General features: G+C 39.7%; 1 protein-coding gene across 1 annotated transcript in view; it reads right to left on the bottom strand.

Moving 5' to 3' along the window:
- SPTBN5 (spectrin beta, non-erythrocytic 5) overlaps window positions 1-22,808 on the bottom strand; it is a 159,523-nt gene that overhangs the window by 13,225 nt on the left and 123,490 nt on the right. The window contains exons 52-69 of the mRNA XM_063439421.1: window positions 22,503-22,689; window positions 22,183-22,395; window positions 21,448-21,647; window positions 20,573-20,777; window positions 20,105-20,299; window positions 19,418-19,573; window positions 18,490-18,707; window positions 13,774-13,963; window positions 12,364-12,540; window positions 12,170-12,274; window positions 11,134-11,712; window positions 9,506-9,625; window positions 8,465-8,584; window positions 7,047-7,136; window positions 6,730-6,798; window positions 6,080-6,169; window positions 4,363-4,454; window positions 3,617-3,702 (exon numbers count right to left, since the gene is read on the bottom strand). Of these exons, the coding sequence (XP_063295491.1) occupies window positions 3,617-3,702; window positions 4,363-4,454; window positions 6,080-6,169; window positions 6,730-6,798; window positions 7,047-7,136; window positions 8,465-8,584; window positions 9,506-9,625; window positions 11,134-11,712; window positions 12,170-12,274; window positions 12,364-12,540; window positions 13,774-13,963; window positions 18,490-18,707; window positions 19,418-19,573; window positions 20,105-20,299; window positions 20,573-20,777; window positions 21,448-21,647; window positions 22,183-22,395; window positions 22,503-22,689 (3,092 nt within the window). The remainder of the gene's footprint in view (window positions 1-3,616; window positions 3,703-4,362; window positions 4,455-6,079; window positions 6,170-6,729; window positions 6,799-7,046; window positions 7,137-8,464; window positions 8,585-9,505; window positions 9,626-11,133; window positions 11,713-12,169; window positions 12,275-12,363; window positions 12,541-13,773; window positions 13,964-18,489; window positions 18,708-19,417; window positions 19,574-20,104; window positions 20,300-20,572; window positions 20,778-21,447; window positions 21,648-22,182; window positions 22,396-22,502; window positions 22,690-22,808) is intronic.

Here is a 22,808-nt window from a genome sequence, read left to right on the forward strand (position 1 = left end):
TCCCCAAAGGGGAAAGAGAACACCCCGACTTAGCGGAACCGTCTCTCAGAACGTCCTGCGCATTGAACATCTCAGACTCCATCATCAGGGGACGAGGACTCCATTCCCCCCCTTCTCTGGAGATCATAAGAAAATGGAGAGTCTCCATCGGAAGAAGAAAAGCGTCAGAACCCGCCTAGCAAGAAAGTTTCCTTTGGCACACTGGACAACCTTGGTCGACTCGCGTACCACCAGACACCCAGGATCATCCGAAAGGGGTTTGCCGGAGCACCGGGCACACCTTGCCAACCTCCGGCTTAGGGGAAAAGAAGTACGAAACAAGCTCAGGATGGAATGCCCAGGTCATCTAGGAACGAACAAGATAGTTCTCAACAGGGAGCTCGGTGTCACTGCAGGGATATCTATGTCCCGATCAGACCGAGGTCCACGTTATAGTAGTAAAGAAGAAGACAGGAGACTCTCCCCCAATCATCAACATAGGCCAACCCAATGGTTTTGGGGCGTACCGACATCTCAAGAAGGAAGGTATACATCTATTAGGAGACCTACTCCTCAAAAGGATTTTGGAAAGTTAGATTTGAAAGGACACTTACCTATTGGTTCACATAGTACCTCAAGAAGTTTTGGAAGCTGGTCAGGACGCACTGAAGAGCAAAAGGTATCCGCTGTAGCATACCTAGACGACTTGCTGGCCCTTTGCAAGCCCAATTCCAAACTACGTATACAAACGAGGTTTATTGTTACAGTTTCTGGAATTGTTGGGATTCATAGTGAACAGAGAGGAGTCGGTTCGGTTCCAGTTCCGAGTAACTACGTACCTCTACTTCGGAATAGATTCCACCCTAGACGGATTGCACCTTTCCCGCATCAGCGATAGCGACTTTCGTAAGGAAATTCGACGGATATGGCGGAAAGGCTCCATAGTACCTTGATTATTTCCCAGGACCACTTCACTACCGGGCCAGACATCGACTGAAAACTCACTGCATGAGATCCGGGCTCACCTATGAAATTGGGATCAGAATGGCAAGGACTTCGATAGTACTCATTACAGAGGTAGAGGAGCTAAGCGGGACACCTAGAATGATTGTCTTTAATTGAGATCATCCTCTGCTTCTTCAGTTTTAACTTGCCTTCGGGCAGATCAAAAGGGAGAACATCATCGATTGATAATGTAGGAGCGGCTAGAGTTGGTGGATTGACGTCTTCCAAGGGAGACTGGTAGGTCAAGGGACTATCGCAACCAACTAGAGTCATGGGACTCATGGACAACAGGTATTCCCCGAAATAACTTATCCACATGGAACACTTAGAATTCACTGGGGTATGGAAAGGGACCACGATTTTTTTTTATTACCCCTATCTACCGCTCCATTATCGGGATACGTTCCGTTATTTCGACAGCGCATAGTACGATTCACGACACTCCGGTCGATCAAGAGCTTTTGATAGACAGTTTTTCCGCGGGGTAGCATACGGTCCAGAACCATGAGCTAAAGTATCACTGTGGTGAGACTTCGTTTGGGTTTTTCGGAACTAGTCAGATAACACGAACCTATCCCTTCGTCAGCCGTCAGCCGTCAGCCATCAGCCATAATTACGTTACGTTAGATTTTTTTCGTCGGGTATCAGATATTCTGGAGTTCGACGTAAATGGTTTTTCGGTATCACCAGAAGGAAGGACCTCTACGGTGTCTCGTAGAACTAAATCTTTTTCGCGTCCCTATTTTACCCTGTTCCCGACGGTTTACCAATCTTTGTGCAGCTATAGCAGTGTTTTGTTATATGGGGATCCCGACAACACTTAGATTGACACATTATAGGCATCTGCTGGGCTTATACCAACCATACAAGCCAGTTACCATGAACAATCCGCATATTTATTTTCGTCAACCACACGCGCATCCTTTTCGCTCATACCAAGCTTTAAAAATGCAAAATACGAAGCCTCCTGTCATGTGATAAAATTGTAGATTATGCTAACGTAGTGTACCTATAATCTTAATTTTAATAATGACAGGAGGCGAGTATTTTCCCTCCCTGTTTCCCCCCCCCCCTATACTCTGGGAAATTCTAATTTTCTGGTTGCCATTTTCACAGTCTAATTATAAGATTTTGGATATTTCAGTATATTTATGGGATGCTTATCTGGTTGACGGGTGTTACAGCCGTGGCGATTATTAAAGATACTACGGTTGTTTAATGTTTCAGTATATTAACGTAATATAAATATAGATGCAGATAGTACGAGATTTAATGCGGACACCAGTTGGGTTCCATCACCTTTCACGTATTTCTGTTCTTTTCAGAGTAACCATCATAAAGATAAAGATCAAGATAAAGCTGGAAGGTTTTTTCAAGTCGTGTTCCAAGTCATGTTCTACACGTTAATCAAGACTGTTATTTGAATTCCCTGACGTTATAATGGACTGTTTTTCGCATCAAAGAAAGAGGAAATCATGTGACTGTCAGGGCTTTATATATGGATGTGATGCTGGTTACTGATTGGTTTAAAGTTTTCTGATTGACTTGTGCTGCTGGAGGCATAAAGTAAAGAAAGTTATGCAAAATACTCGCCTCCTGTCATTATTAAAATTAAGATTATAGGTACACTACGTTAGCATAATCTACAATTTTGCCACAAATTGGGTAAAAAAAATAATAATAAATTCTCCTTGGCTCTAAAATGGCAGACAGATTTTTCCTTTTAAAGAACACTCCAAGTACCATAACTACTATAGCTTGCTGTAGTTGTTATCGCGTCTGAAGTGCTCTAGCACCACCATCCCCACCGCAAGGAGTCACGCTGCTTTTGAACGGTTTGACGTCTTACTTGGGGGGGTGTCAAGCAATGTATTGCACCGCTACAACGGATGATGGCGAGCCTGAGCTTCCATTAGCGCTCTGTCTGAGCGGAGCTCTACCATGCAGGGTTAGCGCTCTACCATGCAGGGTTAGCTGATCACTCTCTGACAATATACTAAACCCTGCAGAGCTTAGCTCAGACAGAGAGCTTTTGGCTCTCTGATAAGTAGTGGTGCCCAGGGGACCCCATGTAAGAATTAAGAAAGATTTTCAAACTATCTGACTTGTTATATTTCGGAATGTCCACAGCTGCTATCTTGCATATTAACTAATATACCATCGACTATGTTTGTTTTGCAATGGCCTTTGGAAACATTGCATGCACCATAATCACTACAGCGTACAGTATATGGAATTCATATTATACCTGCCTCATTGAGAGATAAGTAAATATTATTTTAGTTTATTAGCGCTCCACCTTTAATTGTAGGGGTTATGGTTCTTGGAGTATTCATTTAAACAAACTGAGATACGATTTCCAAGGCCATCACAAAACAAACCCTAAACATTCAATAATATAACCGTTAACATGTGGGCAACAACTTGTGTATTAAAGAAATACACCAAGCACCATAACCACTACAGCTCAGTAGTAAGCCCCCAATCTAACCCTGAAACATTAGGATGTAATCATGTCAGCCATTTTTTCTAACACCCTTTAGTTATTTTGCTGTATCTTCAAAATGTCAGAAATATAGCGTCACACTACCAATAAGAAAAAGCGGATATCCTTGAGATGAATTTCACTTACCAGGTCTTCCCTCAATAGCTTGTATCCACACCTCCATCTTCTTGTTTGAAGGAGCTGAGAAGATTAATTCGGATCCATCGGACACCCTATGGGTACAGAAACCAACAGAATAAAATGTCCTGCTCTCCATCTGAAAACCGTATGCTCGATGTAATGTCTCCACAATTTATTGCTGTGAAATTGACATATTACGTGCGTCGTTCTCCGCTGCCAGTGAATCCTACACTTATTAGACAGTTTTTTAAAGAGAATTCATTCATTAGGTCAAGTCGTAGTTTTCTGGGGGAGCTGTCTTTAACTCAGAGTTAAACAATTAAGACTATGAGTTAAGTGCAACTATTAACCATAAAGACACTGATCTTTGCTTCTTTATTTTTAGTCTATCATCTAGTGTTCAAACCACATGCTGTATTCTGATCAGAGACATTGTATTAGCCAAACCCAGTACGGCCAAGTGATATTTTGTCCTCTTACTGCCCGGTACAGGCTCAAAACCAAGCAGCCAGTGTTAGGAGCTGTTAGAGTCCAATACATCCCACACCACCTTCGGCACTCCAGATGTTAAGGAATACATCTCCCATAATCCTCTTAACAAGGCTGGCAAAGCATCAAGGGAGATGTAGTCTACATCATCTGGAGTGCCGAAGGTTGCCTACCCCTGTCCGAAGGAATTTCTTAAAATTATATTAAGTCACATAAGAGAAGAAACATTTAGTTTCAAAGTGTAGGAGCCCCATGGATTGTACCTCACACTGAAGACGTTTGATTTGAAAGACAGATCCTTTATCTTTTCACACTTCGCATCCACAACACTGATCGAAGGGACTGCAGTTTCATTCTGAAAGAAATACATGTGTCTGTTGTAAACCCTTTACTCGCATGTTACCATATGTTTTCTGCTCTTCCAGTGTGACTTTATGATACGGATATAAAAAAAGCTTTGGATTTTAGTTCTGAGTCCATTGAGCGGCCATTAGGTTTCTTTATGGATGAATGCGTACACTCCCTAGAAGTGCCCAGGGTTTCTGTGTCTAAGCGATACAGCACTATAACGCTGAGCTTTAATTAACACTAATTGTAACTGGTGCAAATATCAAGTCAAAGAAAAGCCTCCCATTATCCCTTATAAACTGTGTTGCCAGTCAGAGACAGACCTGTTTATCCCCTTATTGCTGAATGACAGATCCACTTTAAAGTCTGTTCTTTTACTTGAAAACCAGAAACATAGAAACATAGAATGTGACGGCAGATAAGAACCATTCGGCCCATCTAGTCTGCTCAATTTTCTAAATACTGTCATTAGTCTCTGGCCTTATCTTATAGTTAGGATAGCCTTATGCCTATCCCACGCATGCTTAAACTCCTTTACCGTGTTAACCTCTACCACATCAGCTGGAAGGCTATTCCATGCATCCACTACCCTCTCAGTAAAGTAATACTTCCTGATATTATTTTTAAACTTTTGTCCCTCTAATTTGAGACTATGTCCTCTTGTTGTGGTAGTTTTTCTTCTTTTAAATATGGTCTCCTCCTTTACTGTGTTGATTCCCTTTATGTATTTAAATGTTTCTATCATATCCCCCCTGTCTCGTCTTTCCTCCAAGCTATACACGTTAAGATCCTTTAACCTTTCCTGGTAAGTTTTACTATGAACCAGTTTAGTAGCCCTTCTCTGAACTCTCTCTAAAGTATCAATATCCTTCTGAAGATACGGTCTCCAGTACTGTGCACAATATTCCAAGTGAGGTCTCACCAGTGTTCTGTACAATGGCATGAGCACTTCCCTCTTTCTACTGCCAATACCTCTCCCTATACAACCAAGCATTCTGTTAGCATTTCCTGCTGCTCTATTACATTGTCTGCCTACCTTTAAGTCATCAGAAATAATCACCCCTAAATCCCTTTCCTCAGATGTTGAGGTTAGGAGTCTATCAAATATTCTGTACTCTGCCCTTGGGTTTTTACGTCCAAGATGCATTATCTTGCACTTATCCACATTAAATGTCAGTTGCCACAACTCTGACCATTTTTCTAGTTTACCTAAATCATTTTCCATTTGGCTTATCCCTCCTGGAACATCAACCCTGTTACATATCTTAGTATCATCAGCAAAAAGACACACCTTACCATCAAGACCTTCTGCAATATCACTAATAAAAATATTAAAGAGAATGGGTCCAAGTACAGATCCCTGAGGTACCCCACTGGTGACAAGCCCAAGCCTGTCACTCCGCCACTGTCTTACCCATTCAACAATATTGGAATCCAAACTTAAAGATTGCAATTTATTGATAAGCCTTCTATGTGCAACAGTGTCAAAAGCCTTACTGAAATCTAGGTAAGCAATGTCTACTGCACCACCCTGATCTATAATTTTAGTTACCCAATCAAATCAGCATTTTAGAGTCTTGTTAAAATGGAGAAATCTGCATAAAATGTCAATTATCTGTTCCTGTTGCCTACCTTGTCTTCATCTTTCTTGGAGTTGTAGAAGTGCATTGTCTGTCCGTGCAGTGTGACAAAGTAATCATTCCAATAATTAGTTGGATTTTCCTACAGATGGATACATGATTAGCAGTGTAAGTTACTCACATATAAGGCCATTCCTCAGGTTTACTAGAAATTTAAGGAATTTGGCAGTTTTATTAATGGATCCTGAATTTGCCGCCCAAAACACAATATATATCCCAACAGAATTAAAGGAACTGCACTCATCCACTAGAGACTAATAATTGGGTGCAAACAAACCAGGAGCTAGCTCTATCCCCACATAATACTGGATCCAAGGAAATGAAAGGTCTAAAAACCACTCCAAAGATCAGCAAGGCAAATGTAATGGAACCAAGTAGATAGCAATGTTTCGACCCTACAATAGAACTTTGATAAGCTGGCTTGACCAAGCCCCATTGTAGGGTCAAAACTTGTACCGTGTACTTGGTCCCAATAAAATTGCTTTGCTGAGCTTTGAAGGGCCCGGAGCTCTTATTTTCTTGAATCTAACAAAATCAGTTTTTCTCCCTCTACCTATATGTGGCGAATAACCTATTAATAAAAAATAAAATCAAGTAGAACACCTCGGGAGGGACCTATAGCACAACACCGGTCAGACCTACCTTGCCTCCAGGCAGAAGCTTTTGCCTGGCTTCCAGAAATCCATTTATTTTCCTGTCAAAAGCAGGACTCTGGGAAGAGAAAGAATAAAACGATTACAAAAAGAAATGAACATTAATGCAGGTATTACAGTTACGTTACAACAGGCTTAAAGTATAGTTACAGTGTCACTTTAAATAATGACAAATGATTTTATTATCGTTTTTATTTCCACACACTAATTTGTGAAACCAGCAAAAAAAATCCAAATGAATTTTAACGCTGTGATTTGGCACCGTCTGGATCATTGTGTTGAATTTAATGATCTGGTCCAACTTACCAAAACACTGCTGGGGATCCTGTATGGTTCCTGAGAGGGCACTAGCGGTGTAACGGACACATCCATGTTTTCGGGAAGTGATGTCGTATCCTACGAGAAAACATTAGCCTTTGTGTTAATTGTAATGTTACTATATGTTTAAAACTACACAAGTACATCCAGATTTATTTCACACGTTGAGAGCCAGCTCCCAGCGACCCTGACCTGCTGGTTTGTTCATCATCAAAAGGGCAAGTAAGTAAAAACATGGAAGCGGGGTACTAAATTCAGCAGCTATCTACTAAACACAGCTGGAAGATCACATTTATTAAAAGGGCATTTTTTTTAATCCTCAGCTGTTTAGTTAGAATTTACTATCCTAATGCGGGTTACCTACCAATTACCAAATAAGCGAGCTATGTGATAAATTCTAAAAGTGGACAAATATCCACACCAATACAAATGGACAAATATACGAATATGCAGACAGTAACAAGTAGATACACACATTTAGGCATGACACAGACACTGCTGCACTGCTTCCAGACGGACAAACCAGTTTAATGTCTCCTTTTTCTTAAAGAACTTGTATGTAGGGATTTGGGTATAGAGTGGAGGGGACTCCTCACGTAGCCCCTACTGCCAGCCAGACATAAAGCTGTATTTGCTCTGGATTCTCCTATGAACACACCCCTGCATACAAACACTGCACACAAATACACCCTTTGATTCACACACGCGCCATACGAAAGCATGGCTACATGTAAACACACAAACAGTGCTCACAAATACAACCCTACCCTACATGGGTAGGCAGACAGGATATTCCCAGCTGGCAGAGCATCATGACAGTTGGGCAACTGAGGGTCTATCTTTTGGCCACCATTGCGCTAGTGCACCAGGGCTCACTCTACGTTCATTCCACCACTGGTCAGAACTGTAATCCTATACTATATGTGTTCATGTTAATATCTTCTACCAATTTTCTGTTCCTTAGGGAACATACTGTACCCCACGGTTCTAACATCAGTGCTGTCCTGGATAGACGGATCCAGTAATGTGCAAGAATTAGTTTGACTGAAGAAAGGGCAGACATGGGGTGCAGAAAACAGAACTATTTGTTTGTAAAAAATACTCCAAAAAAAATTTGAATGAAAAAAATAAATCAATCACAAAAACTGGGTTACACATCCATAGGCTTAACATGCCAAAACCGCTACAGTCAGGTGTAGTGGTGATGGTGCTTACACTTTTTTATCATCATTTATATTTCAGCACACTTCCCTTTTTTGTTTTTGGACTTTAGTGAAGTTGTGCAAACCGCAAAGAACCCAAATAATCATCTTTGATTTTAGCACTGTGATTTCGGACAGAAAGAATGTGTTCAAGAGGCACCTTCTGTATCACTGTGTTAAATTTAATAATCTGATCCAACTTACCAAAGCACTGCTGGGGATAATGAATGGTTCCGGAGAGGGCACCGCCGATGTAACGGACATATCCACAGATTTATACGATGTGTTCAGGCGAGGTTTAGGCAACGGTTGAGACGTAGTGTCCTACAAGTAAACATAAGACTCTGTGTTAATTTTAATGTTGCCATTTTATTTCTAAACCTACACACCTGGATTTATTTCACACACGGTGAGAGCCAGATTCCAGCGACCCAGACCATCTGCTATAGTCCTCATCAAAAGTGGAAGTAAGTAAACATAGACCTATCCAACTGGTAGATTCAGACCCGAGCAACCTACAAATATTGCACAAAGTCTCTTCTTGTACTTAACGGCATTCTCCCAGGATTTATTTATCTGGAATCTAGGCAAGTACCGACCCTAGTTTCTTAAATAAAACTCATTTTATACTAAAAGGAAACAAAGTGCTAGAACATGGTTGGCCAACTTGTCAAACTGAATGACCATATGTTGTATAGGACCATGTCTTGGGGCAGAGGTCACTATTAATGGAATGCTAGAACGTAGAATTTATCGACAGTTCAAGCAGGTTGGGGATCTGCCTTAATCAATTTGCTGTTTAATATAAAATACACTTTGTCTTTACCCAGTGACAATGAACATTTATACATGTGAATTATGACTATATAGATGTTCAAGATTTGCCCTTTAATGTGGAGAGACATTACCAGGCAATTCTCACAAGAGGCTCTTCATGTAAAATAGTTTTGCTACAGTATTTATGAATTTACATTTGGTATTATTTAGGGGGTGGAGAAAGCAGAAACACATTACATGGGAAGCATAGAATTATTATTTATTTTTTATCCGCATATCTAGGGTCCTCATTATTATTAGGGGGTAGGCAGGGACCTGGGGACCCATAACTACTTGAGGGGGGCAGGGCAGCCAGGAGCCCAAATTAATCATCTTTAAGTTTAACACTGTGATTTGTGCAGAAATAAAATGGTTCAAGAGGCACCTTCTGTATCACTGTGTTAAATGTAATGATCTGATCCAACTTACCAAAACACTGCTCGGGATACTGAATGGTTCCAGAGAGGGCACCGCCGCTGTAACGGACATATCCAGAGATTTATACGATGTGTTCAGGCGAGGTTTAGGCAACGGTTGAGACGTAGTGTCCTACAAGTAAGCATAAGCCATAAGTACACCTGAATTTATTTCACACACAGTGACCCTGCCCTTCTGGTGTCGTCACCATAGAACGTGCAAGTAAGTACAAACAGACATATCTAACTGGTAGATTCAGACCTAAGCAACCTACAATTATTGCACAAACTGTCTTCTTGTACAAAATTGCATTCTTATCTGATTTGATAATCAGGCCCAGCGCCAACCCTACTTTCTTAAATAAAACCAATTTTATACTAATAATAAACAAATTGCTAAATTGTACATTTACTCTGTAATGTAGATAAGAGATGTAAATCTATCCCCGGTAAAGTCTTGCAAGAGACTCACATCTGGACCTATCTTTCTTTTTTTTGCATCGTGTCTTATATGTCACTGGTGCAATTATTATTTTTGTACTTTATGGGGGGCGATTGTAAAAAAATAAAAAATTTTTTATTTTTTTTTAACTGTTTTGCCTAAGTATTACGAATTTATATTTGGCATTTTTGAGGCCATAAAAGAGACCAAAACAAAGAAGACCTGCAATGGAAAGTATATAACACTTTTTTTTAGATTTGTTCGATCCACCTTACTATTATTCGTGTTGGGTAGCTGGGGTTATCGGGGGGGTGGGGAAGGGGAGATGACCATTTAGTTATATGGGTCCAGGAGACTGGGCCCTATTATGCACATGAAGGATGGGGTAGGACCAACTTGTCTAGACCTTACCTGGTATTGTGGTTCAGAGGACCCAGCACTTTATTTTTGAAATTTGTTTGAATATAGATAATAGTGAGATGATTGGTCACAGAGTGGGGATTGTTATTTAGTATGGGATGGATGCAGGTTTGCGGTTTTTAACTAGATTTTTGTGTCTTTCTGCCAGGCCAGAGGCAGCTGTTAAATTTCGAGGTTTCAACGTTAACAGGATTGAAAACCAGTCACTAATTATACTCTATTGGAGACAGTAATTCCCTGTCACTACTGGTGAAACGATGGCAACTAAGGAAAAAAGTGTGCAGGCTCTTTAGTGAGTAGTAGCGGTTAGGGTTGGGGAGGGGGGCACCCCCTTTCTACACAGCCACTTACTGGAGAGGGGCCCCCGAGATTGTGGCAGAAGATTAGGCTCTGCATGTTCCTCTATTAATAAATTATGATTAGACGATGGGAGTGGATGGAATTACATGGATTTTGCAAACACATTTTGTACAGTTACTAACTTGGGAATAATTTTGGAGAACAGTGTGGGTAACCATGTGCAGTGTCAGTCAGTGAAATAATATTACGTATTTAAAGGCTATTCATTTACATCACAAAAATAATAGTTTTTTGTTTTTATAGGAAACAGTGGTAAGGTCCCATTTTGAATATGTGGTGCAAAGAAGGATATTATGGAAATATAAAAAGTGCAGAAGCAAAGTGCAAAAACAATACATTAAATCGAAATATTTTAGTTACTAGAAGCATTGGCTTTAAAATCACATACGATTACCCATAACAAGGAGGACTGTACTTACAAAAATTCTTCTCTCTGTAGACTCTGAGGGCGGTGAAGAAACAAGTGGACTTTGTGAAGAGTCAGTTTCTGTGTTTGCAACAAATTTAAGTACAGGCATAGGTTTAAAATTAATCGGAGTTTGGGATAGTAACGTTGGATAATTCTCATTTTTCACCATGTCTGGGAGATCATATCTCTGGAAACGATCTGCTGTGGTGGTCACAGTTTGATCTCTGACTCCGGTCGATGGTGGTAAAGTTGAACTGTCCTCCAAATAAGTAATCAGATTTGGGGTGGTGGGAGTCTGGTCTTTGGGAGTGTACGTTTCTTGTGCAGATGAACTTTCAGTTTCTTTAGTTCCAATATCAAACAAAGATCGTTCCACTGAGTTTTCTTTCCACGGGGGAGAACTTACAGTTTCTATAGGAGATTTCAAGGAGGTACCAGTTGTGGACACATTCTTTACATTGGTTAGTCGGGGGCCAAGTATTCTCCTGTCGGAAGGCTTCCTCTTAAGCGAAGGCACTTTGATGAATGTTTCTGGCTGTTTGGCCTCTTTTTCTTCTACATCGCGTTGTCTTGGAATATTTTGTTCTCTCTACAATTAAATGAAAAATTCATAATGAGAAAGACACACTCCATCACAAAAATGAACGATTGCTGATGTAGCATTATGACTATTTACTGTAGTTTCTTGGACCTCTCGTACTGGAGATCTAGAAGGCTTTATGAATGCTATCGTCCCAGCATTGAAAAAAGAAGACACCCAATCAACATACAAGGATCGTGTAAAAATTGCCAAAATGTTTCCCTGTAATAACTGGAAATGAATAATAATCCATAATTAATGTTTCATTAGCGACATTGCCAGTGTCTCCTTAGTTAGTAATTCTGGTATTAATCGAAAAATAAATGATTTACGAGAATTTAAAAAATAAATACTTTCCTACAAATCAAGATGATTTTTATACTGCCCTGTACTATGCATTCTTGTGTATAAAATCATAAACGTCATACGTCTTACAAATATGAAGAAAGTAATGTTGCTTACTTACCCTCGTTTGTCTCTTTAGAAGATCAAATTTTTCATCTTGGGCCGCTAGCATCTTTTCAAAGTCTTCCTGCTTCTTCAGCAGCACTTCGACATTAGACAGCGAGTCCTGCACAAAGATTTAGGTTGTCTGAGCGCAAATAATGACCAGCAAGCAGATTCAATCTACAGCAGTTACTCTGTAATGTAGAAGCTCACCCCATAGTTGGGATCCAAAAGGTATGATTCGCGAGTGTTCAGCCAACCATCGGCCTGCTCCAGGTCTCTCCGCAACAGCTGAATCTCCAAGTTTTCTTCATAAATCTCCTTTCGTCTTGTCCAGCTATCAGACACGTTGTTCATCAGCTCAGACAGCTCATGGACTTTCTCCACAATCTGGAGGTTTCAATAGAGTATTTTAGATACTGTAAATGTAATATATACACATTTCAATTGTAACATAATTTTTCCTAGTTTTGCGTGTGACGAGGTCCATGTGTATGATGGTTTTACCATATTAAAGGAACACTATAGTCACCTAAATTACTTTAGCTAAATAAAGCAGTTTTAGTGTATAGATCATTCCCCTGCAATTTCACTGCTCAATTCTCTGTCATTTAGGAGTTAAATCACTTTGTTTCTGTTTATGCAGCCCTAGCCACACCTCCCCTGCCTATGATTGACATGGCCTGCATGAAAAAAACAACTGGTTTCACTTTCAAACAGATGTAATTTACCTTAAATAATTGTATCTCAATCTCTAAATTGAACTTTAATCACATACAGGAGGCTCTTGCAGGGTCTAGCAAGCTATTAACATAGCAGGGGATAAGAAAATCTTAATTAAACAGAACTTGCAATAAAGAGAGCCTAAATAGGGCTCTCTTTACAGGAAGTGTTTATGGAAGGCTGTGCAAGTCACATGCAGGGAGGTGTGACTAGGGTTCATAAACAAAGGGATTTAACTCCTAAATGGCAGAGGATTGATCAGTGAGGCTGCAGGGGCATGTTCTATACACCAAAACTGCTTCATTAAGCTAAAGTTGTTCAGGTGACTATAGTGTCCCTTTAACATAATGTTGTAATATGATATCCATATTGTAAAACCATAATTTGGCAATCCGTTATTCAAAGACTTATTTACATTTTTAATTGAAGAAACTTCTCAAAGATCTTACTCTCTCTCAACTTAATTAGTGAGTCTGTTCTCGACTTCACACTCACCTTCCAATACGGCTATTTTCCCACCCCGTCACTTAGTTGCTATTCCCCACGCAATCCTTCTGTTTTTTATGTCCCATGTCCTCTAGAATGTGAGATTGTCTGAGCAGGGTCCTCATCAATCTATTGTTGTGGTCAATATTTGTAATAGTTTGTCTCGTTTGTTGTTCTATCCCCCCTTTATATTATATTAAGTGCAGCAGAATAAGTTGGCATTATATAAATGTTAATAATAACAATGAACAGCCCTGTTAACCCTTCTTAGATCATAGACGTGCAATCTCTAACTTTATATAATTAGAGTGGAAGTGATGTAGTGCTGAACCCATTCCCTCCGGTTATAAATGAAATGACTGGGTATAAAAGTAGTTGATTACAAACCAGCCATGGTGTCCCCATGTAAGTTACCTCCACCGACATGAAATGTCCTTTCTCGATTAGTGCTTTGCCCATGCTGATAAGCTCCTCATATTTCACCCAGTGCTTATCAATCTCTCTTTTGTATTCCTCATGACGTTTTATCAGCAGTTCAGCCCCGGCTACATCGTTGGCCAACTCCTCCGATACCACCAGGGCGTGCATCTCTTTAGCCCAAATTCTGCCAAAACATCATGTGATATTTTAACCAACAAGTGGTAATAGTACAATAAAATAAAAACATATTGTCGTCAACAGCTCATACCTCCCAACATGGGCATCCCAAGAAGCGGAATGCTAGTGGGATGGGGTAAAGGTGGCCAACCTGAATGTAGGAACTGCTGGTGGACCCAAGCCCAATACGAAAAAGGGGGGCTCAGGGGCACCAAGGAAGATTCTATGAGTTTACTTATGTTTGAAAATAAAAACACCTTTATTATAGGGTACACATTCCCCAAAAAGAAATAAAGGAAACTTATAAATGATGCTAACACATCTAGAAAAATATAAATCGAGGGAGGTAGTAATATCTACAAATGAGACAGGAGTGAGTGATCGAGTACCTAAGACCCTTTATCCAGGGGTAACTTATGTATCTGAGAGGTCTGTGCAAAATACAGACACAGCTTGTTGAGGGCTAGAAAAAAGCCCTTGAAAGAAATAGTATATAAAACTATAACGTTGTCAACAATGGATACATTTAGGTAATAAAACTTAGAACATTGTATCAATTGTGTCCAGGACTAGAAAAGTCTTGTTGGATTTATTGCTCAATGCTTCTAGTTGTTGGTATCTAGCTCGACTAGCGTGTAACCCAACTGTAGTATCTATTAGAGATAATAAGTCTTTACACTAGTGCAAAAAATACACCATATATACACACTATTACTCTTAACCACAGGGTTATTAAACCTTTATCTGCAAATCTGTGTAGAATTATCTACAGACTGGGTAAAAAACTCCCAAGTTGCTTAATAAAAGGTTGTCTATCCGCTGGAAATCTTATGCAGGTATCATTAGATCTTATGCAGGCATTATTAAACTATTGTCTCTCCAGGGGATTGCAGCATACCCTAGGAATAGTTGCGATCACACTAGTACTCATGTAGCCAAAGTGCTGAATAGTAGTGCTGAACCTGAAAGAACGCGGCCACGAAAATCGAAGAATCCCAGAATCACTCTAAACTGATATATTCGTCAGACTCCTACATACTCATCTACCTCCCCCCACCTGGTGAACACACACAAAGTGCTCGGTGATAGTTTAAAAAAGCATTAACCTAACGCACGTTTCGGCATATGGACCAATGGTGACTTATATGATCACCAGGAATAACACAGATACAGACCATATAAGATGGAGATATACTATCCTAACAATAAGTGTCTGAGATGAGGACAACAGAATTATTCAAACCATATATGGTGATGATTTCTGTTACCGCTATACACCTCGACCGAACTTAATATCATATCCTCCTTAAGTGGGCATCTATTAACCTCTATATCGGGAGATGTACATCGTATTATGTTGCCCTAGTAGTATCTCTTTTAGGATTTTTTATATACTCCTAATAGAGTAAACTGCACCCTGATTATATCCATATTCGATAAAGCAAGTTGTTCCCTGGAACATGGGAAAACTTGAAGACATAAATGATGGTACAGCAGGGCAAAAGGACAACAATATCTGTATACTCCCTCTCTATAATCTGTGAGGGGAGTAACTAGCGGCTTAGATCGATCTTTAGGATCGAGACAATGTATTACACAAATATTTCGTCCCCATGTACCTTTTTCGGTTATGCTAATTCAGGATCACATGGGCGGCAGTCTCACACACGCCCCCAATGACGTGGATGGGCGGAGCTACAACACATAGACCGCCCATCAGAATTCTGGCGCGAGAGTATCCCAATAGGGGCGTTCACCGATTGGCTACCTGACGAAAGTAATGTGTTATAAAAACGAGCCGACGGCAGTGTCACCTTTACCTTTGAGAAAGGCGCTTGCATAGCGCCGAAACGTGCGTTAGGTTAATGCTTTTTTAAACTATCACCGAGCACTTTGTGTGTGTTCACCAGGTGGGGGGAGGTAGATGAGTATGTAGGAGTCTGACGAATATATCAGTTTAGAGTGATTCTGGGATTCTTCGATTTTCGTGGCCGCGTTCTTTCAGGTTCAGCACTACTATTCAGCACTTTGGCTACATGAGTACTAGTGTGATCGCAACTATTCCTAGGGTATGCTGCAATCCCCTGGAGAGACAATAGTTTAATAATGCCTGCATAAGATCTAATGATACCTGCATAAGATTTCCAGCGGATAGACAACCTTTTATTAAGCAACTTGGGAGTTTTTTACCCAGTCTGTAGATAATTCTACACAGATTTGCAGATATAGGTTTAATAACCCTGTGGTTAAGAGTAATAGTGTGTATATATGGTGTATTTTTTGCACTAGTGTAAAGACTTATTATCTCTAATAGATACTACAGTTGGGTTACACGCTAGTCGAGCTAGATACCAACAACTAGAAGCATTGAGCAATAAATCCAACAAGACTTTTCTAGTCCTGGACACAATTGATACAATGTTCTAAGTTTTATTACCTAAATGTATCCATTGTTGACAACGTTATAGTTTTATATACTATTTCTTTCAAGGGCTTTTTTCTAGCCCTCAACAAGCTGTGTCTGTATTTTGCACAGACCTCTCAGATACATAAGTTACCCCTGGATAAAGGGTCTTAGGTACTCGATCACTCACTCCTGTCTCATTTGTAGATATTACTACCTCCCTCGATTTATATTTTTCTAGATGTGTTAGCATCATTTATAAGTTTCCTTTATTTCTTTTTGGGGAATGTGTACCCTATAATAAAGGTGTTTTTATTTTCAAACATAAGTAAACTCATAGAATCTTCCTTGGTGCCCCTGAGCCCCCCTTTTTCGTATTGGGCTTGGGTCCACCAGCAGTTCCTACATTCATTTTGATATTAAGGGTTATCCCCTATACAAGATTCTATGGACACACAATAAGACCCTGATTTATCAGGGATCTTATTTCTTTACAATTATAAGGTGGCCAACCTGCCCAGAAAGGGGGCTGACCACCCGAATTACTGGTAGGTGAGTCTGAGGGTCCTAGTACCGTAAGGGCAGCACGAACACGTTTAATGATGCACTCGTGCTACAGACTGTGTGTCCTGGTCCGCTGTCCTAACTTTGCTCCCTAGTGTACTGCTATTGGGGACACCAAAGAAAAACGGGACAGCAGGACAGGGCCAAAAAATTGGGACGGTCCTGCCAAAAATCAGGATGGCATGACACCTCATAATTGGAAAGTGTTAATTATCAAAGTAAAGTTTCTCCATCTTAACCTGCTCCCCTAACAAACTCTCAGCCAATCAATGTTGTCCAAGTTGGCCATTATTGCCAATGATAATACAGAATTGTTAAAATTATATTACCAATGCGGCTAAGATGGGGGTAGTCTCCAGGTGCTGGCTTATATCAAATGCTTACAAACCGTTTTCTATTAAAATAGGGAACTGCAGGTAACATAACCATCCACTACAATGAGCTTTGATAATACAATACAACGAACTGAAATAATACAGAGCTTTAATAAACCAATAAGCTATATAATACACGGAGCTGTAATAAATCTATAAGCTGTATAATACACGGAGCTGTAATAAACCAATAAGCTATATAATACACTGAGCTGTAATAAACCAATAAGCTATATAATACACTGAGCTGTAATAAATCTATAAGCTGTATAATACACCAATAAGTTGTATAATACACTGAGCTGTAATAAACCAATAAGCTATATAATACACTGAGCTGTAATAAACCAATAAGTTGTATAATACACTGAGATGTAATAAACCAATAAGTTGTATAATATACTGAGCTGTAATAAACCAATAAGCTATATAATACACTGAGCTGTAATAAACCAATAAGCTATATAATACACTGAGCTGTAATAAACCAATAAGTTGTATAATACACTGAGCTGTAATAAACCAATAAGTTGTATAATACACTGAGCTGTAATAAACCAATAAGTTGTATAATACACTGAGCTGTAATAAACCAATAAGCTATATAATACACTGAGCTGTAATAAACCAATAAGTTGTATAATACACTGAGCTGTAATAAACCAATAAGCTATATAATACACTGAGCTGTAATAAACCAATAAGTTGTATAATACACTGAGCTGTAATAAACCAATAAGTTGTATAATACACTGAGCTGTAATAAACCAATAAGTTGTATAATACACTGAGCTGTAATAAACCAATAAGCTATATAATACACTGAGCTGTAATAAACCAATAAGTTGTATAATACACGGAGCTGTAATAAACCAATAAGCTATATAATACACTGAGCTGTAATAAACCAATAAGCTATATAATACACTGAGCTGTAATAAACCAATAAGCTATATAATACACTGAGCTGTAATAAACCAATAGCTGTATAATACACTGAGCTGTAATAAACCAATAAGTTGTATAATACACTGGGCAATATTGGTTATATTGATTAGAAGGTGTGGCTTTAAATACAAGCATTTCATTTATAATCAGACTGGAGATACGTATCAGTGTTTTATCATAAAGTAAGAGACAATGAGTGCGGAACAGTGCATGCAGCAGCATGTTTGCTGGAAAGATACTTACATTAATTCTACACAATCATTAAAATAGATCTGGACTTGCTCTGCTTGGCTGAGCCTCTCTTTCCTCTCCTGGGATTTCCTGAAAAGACTCCCCCAGTAATTGGACACTTCTTCCAGTCTCTCGGCTACGTTGCTTTGGACAGGCGGGTGGAGCTCGCATATATATTGTCCCATCTTAAAGATCCGTTCCACCTCTTTCTTAATGGCTGCAAGATCCCTCTATAGCAGAAAGGCCGTAAGTGACAAAAGAGAATTCCACATCTTTATCGTTCTTACTGTTGTACAGTTAATAGAACCTCTGCTCTAAGTGAAATCTCCTTTCATCAATCCTAAATGGGTAATGCAGTGTCCTTATCACAGCCCTGTTAATGAACACGTTACCAGAGAGCTGTGGTTTTTGTTTTTCTGGCCCTGAATATATTGGAAGATATATTGGTATATTATTTAAATATCCTCTGAGGCCAATTCTTCCTAAAGTGCAAACCAATGCTTCTTTTATAGTGTCACTAAATAATCTCTTTCATCCCCATAGTTCATTTTGTAGCTACCTATGCATTTGTGTCCAGTTCCATAATATTCCTTAAAATCGCTATCCATAATTACACAACGTGTGTCTTACAATCAATTTACAAAAAGCCAAAATTATATTACTGTCACCTGAAGGTATAGCACATGTATATGGCTGCCATTTAAAGACAGGGCCTCTCTGGCTGGACATTGACAATAACAAAATCATTAAAGTCCAGATCACTTTGGTATTATTTATTTACAGAGCCAAGTGAATAACATTTACTACATAGGGAAAGCAGTTCACCATGCATTTATTGGATAATGTGGGTATATCGGTCATTAGGAACCAAAGGAAATCTGAACAAACTAACTTAAGAAGTTGAAAATAAAAACATTTGTCCCACAGGTTTTTCACCCACCTCGAAACTTTCATGCTGGCTGAGCAGTGTCTGCACTCCTGGGAGGTCATAGCCATAGTCATCGGTTTTAGCTACCACTTCTTTTTCTTGAATCCAACTCAACAATTCATCAACTTCGTGATCGAACTGATGCACCTGGTGAGCAGTAGCCAAGATCTAATGGACACAAAGAAAAATGAATGATAATACATACATTTTATTTATGGGTTTTGCTTTGAAGGTCAACTCAATGATTATATTGCTGGGATATGTGTTTGCATGTGTCTAGATGTAATATAGTCTAGCTATCGTGTAAATAACACCCTTCCAACCCATCTAAACAAGTCAAACCTCAAATTTTCTTAGAATTGGGTTAATCACATCTGATCTCAATATTTAATACAACGATATAACACAAAGAGAATTTCTAGGACAAGGTTCGGAAAATGATAAAAAGGTATTCTATGATTTAGATGACTCTCGTTTATGCCCTTTACATGCCAGCTTACAATAGACTACGTGGAAGGATGTGATTAGACCTTTGATTTGGAATTGAGCATTCATTTGGAATGTTGGGCAATGCCCATGAAAATATAGATTTCCTAAATAGATAGAGTATTAAAGAGCCTAATGCACGTAATTTGTGGGGTCAAGAACCACAAATTATTTAAACATAGGAGTAACCATTTCGCAAGCCCACTCATGCACCTTGGCTCGGTTTTCAATAGAGTGACACAGTCCGTCCCAGGTGCTGTTAACCTCTTCTGTCCTGGTCTTGATTTCATTACCCACGTTGTGATTAGTTTTCATCAGATTTGAAGCCAGTTCATTTAAACTGAGCATCTTGCTCTGACCCAAGGTCTCCACCTCTTTCACAAAATTCTCAAACTGTTTTTCTAACACCTGCAAAATAAGTGATGACACACAAAAAAAGTTTTTTTATTTTTTTTCATTTCCATGAATCTCACAAATATTGGGACACAAACAGCTGCTAAATCACAGCATTTCTGGAAACCTACAGTTCTCAGATTAGGACTCTTAAGTGCATATTGCAGGTCGTCAGCACCCAAATGGTTACAATTCAATGTCTCTGCAGGACTGCTGCCTCCTTGGTAATGAAGGCCAACTAAACATCGCTTTTAAAGGAATAGACACAACGTACGGTACGAAGGTTACCTTAATGTCTTCAAGATCTTGGCCAAAGTTTTCGGATTCTGCTGTAGTCTTCTTGCTGTTTAGCCAAGTCTCTACCAGACCTGCTTCTCTCTGGAATTGGAAAAGCTGGTGTTGCTCCTGTAACAGACCACGTCGAGTCCCTGCTCGCTTTAGAAGAGAACCGTACTCTTCCAGTACAGACTGGAGCTTTGGAATTACGGTGGCACTACAAAAAATAAACAGGAGCAGGACAGCTACATGTGAATATCTAATCTGGTTTACCGCAGTTCCAAGAATAGTCACTGTCAACATGCAATATTAGAGACAAGAGGTTAGATATGTTCACGTGTTTCAAAAACTAGAGTAAATAGACTCCATCATAACAGATAATCCTGAAAGTTGTATTCTAACATAGAATGCCCGACTCATTTAGAGTTAACTGGGCTATAAAGACTCCGTCCTCAGGTAGACTTATTGGACAATATAGTGTTCTGTTTCAGCTCCACAAAGAGCCTTTATCAACCTCAAGTGACAGTGATACATTGCTGCACTCTGTCCTGGATAAGCCACGTGGCTTATGTTCTAAGTAGAAGGGTCACTAGTAATGTGACCATACATAAACAAACAGCATCATCAAATGACTGGTTTTAGAGGAATGAACAACTGTTAAGTGGAGGAGGTAAGAGACAGGCATGACATGTTTTAGCAGAGCAGTAAAACTTCTGCTGGCTCCCTATAAGCACATTCCACCTGTGGTCAGGCACAGACAAACCTGAAAAGGAGTCACCGTTAAAGTTCTACCTGGGGAACTGCACTCAAATTTGCTTTTCATATTGTACAATGTGAATAAATACATGTATATATTAGAATTGAATAATTGAGCCGTATCTCAATACCTTTCTGGATTGTCAGTGTCACTCTGCAGAGTTTTTCCTGTATCTCTCAATTTATTGATCCTTGGCTCAAAGCCCTCAAGGTCCCGTATGGTGGTGTCCAACTTCCGCAACAGAGCTTGAGTGGATTCCTCATTCTTCCCAGCATCAGTGGACTTTATTACAAACCCTCTTTCAGCCATCCATGTCTCTGCTTCTAGAAGCTACAGATAATGCAGGCACCAGATGGAAAATTAATCACTGCTTAATATAAAAATCAACGGACAACAGACAATAAAACCTCAACCATTAAGCCTGTGTTGACAAAAATGAAAAAAAAAAGAGAGCATATAGCAGTATGGGCGCTAAATTCAAGACCTCTGGATGCGTGAACCTATGTTCTAACTAGATGGCAGAGGGGCAGAGGGGCAGAATCACGGAACATTGGTACGGTCTTATTTAACACAGTGAATCTCAATCAGTGTCAGAAAAGCAAGCTCCCTGAAGAATTTCAGAAATTCAGGTCTCTGTCATGACAGTTGAGTGCAGAACCAACCCAATAGAGAAGCTTTCATTTATAATAGTTAGGGAGAAAAATTACGACCGCAAACCTTCTTCATCGCAGGCAGAAAAATTATGTATGATTATCCCAACTTAATAAACTAAACCCAGAAAGGGGTAAAAGGAAAATTAGAGATACAGACACACAGCAGCAACAATGCACGGCTCTATTCTGGCACATAAATAATAGTAAATCACCTCTGTAAGAAATTGCTGGGCTTCACAAGCTTTCGTTAGTCTCTTCCCTCGCCGATCAGCTTCAGCTTTCAAAGTTTCAGAAGCTACTTCCAGCTGCTGCAAACGTTCTTCAATCTCACGACTGGCAAAATGGTTCCCTCTTACCAGTTTGCGCCCTGTGGCCATCACCGCTTTGGTCAAAGGTTCTCGGCTTTTGATCTCGTTTTCGAGATTCTGTCAGCAATAAACCAAATGAGGACCCAGTGTCTTGTAAGTAGCTGAAGAACAACATGGATATGATCGAACATAAGACAGCAAATCACATTTCAAAAACACATTACCTGGTGCTTTTCAAGCAAGGCTTGGGCTACGGTCAGTGACTGTCCACATTCTTTGGATGAAGCTAAAGGTTGCTTCTCCTGTATCCAGTCCAGTTCATCATCGATATCGCGGAAAAACTGATCGAGCAACTTCATTGCTTCAAGAGCTGCCTGGCACTCCTGTAAAGGCTCGCTAAGGTTCTTGTACCTGTGTGTGGGAAGAGGGTGGGAGTTCATCTTTATTAAGAACTGGAATCTGAAAAGTGATTGCACCAGTAACGCATGCACGCTTACTCACTAGTCAAAGTATATTCAATCAGGAATTTC

This window comes from Pelobates fuscus, chromosome 13 (assembly GCF_036172605.1).
Source record: "Pelobates fuscus isolate aPelFus1 chromosome 13, aPelFus1.pri, whole genome shotgun sequence".
Lineage (NCBI taxonomy): Eukaryota > Metazoa > Chordata > Amphibia > Anura > Pelobatidae > Pelobates > Pelobates fuscus.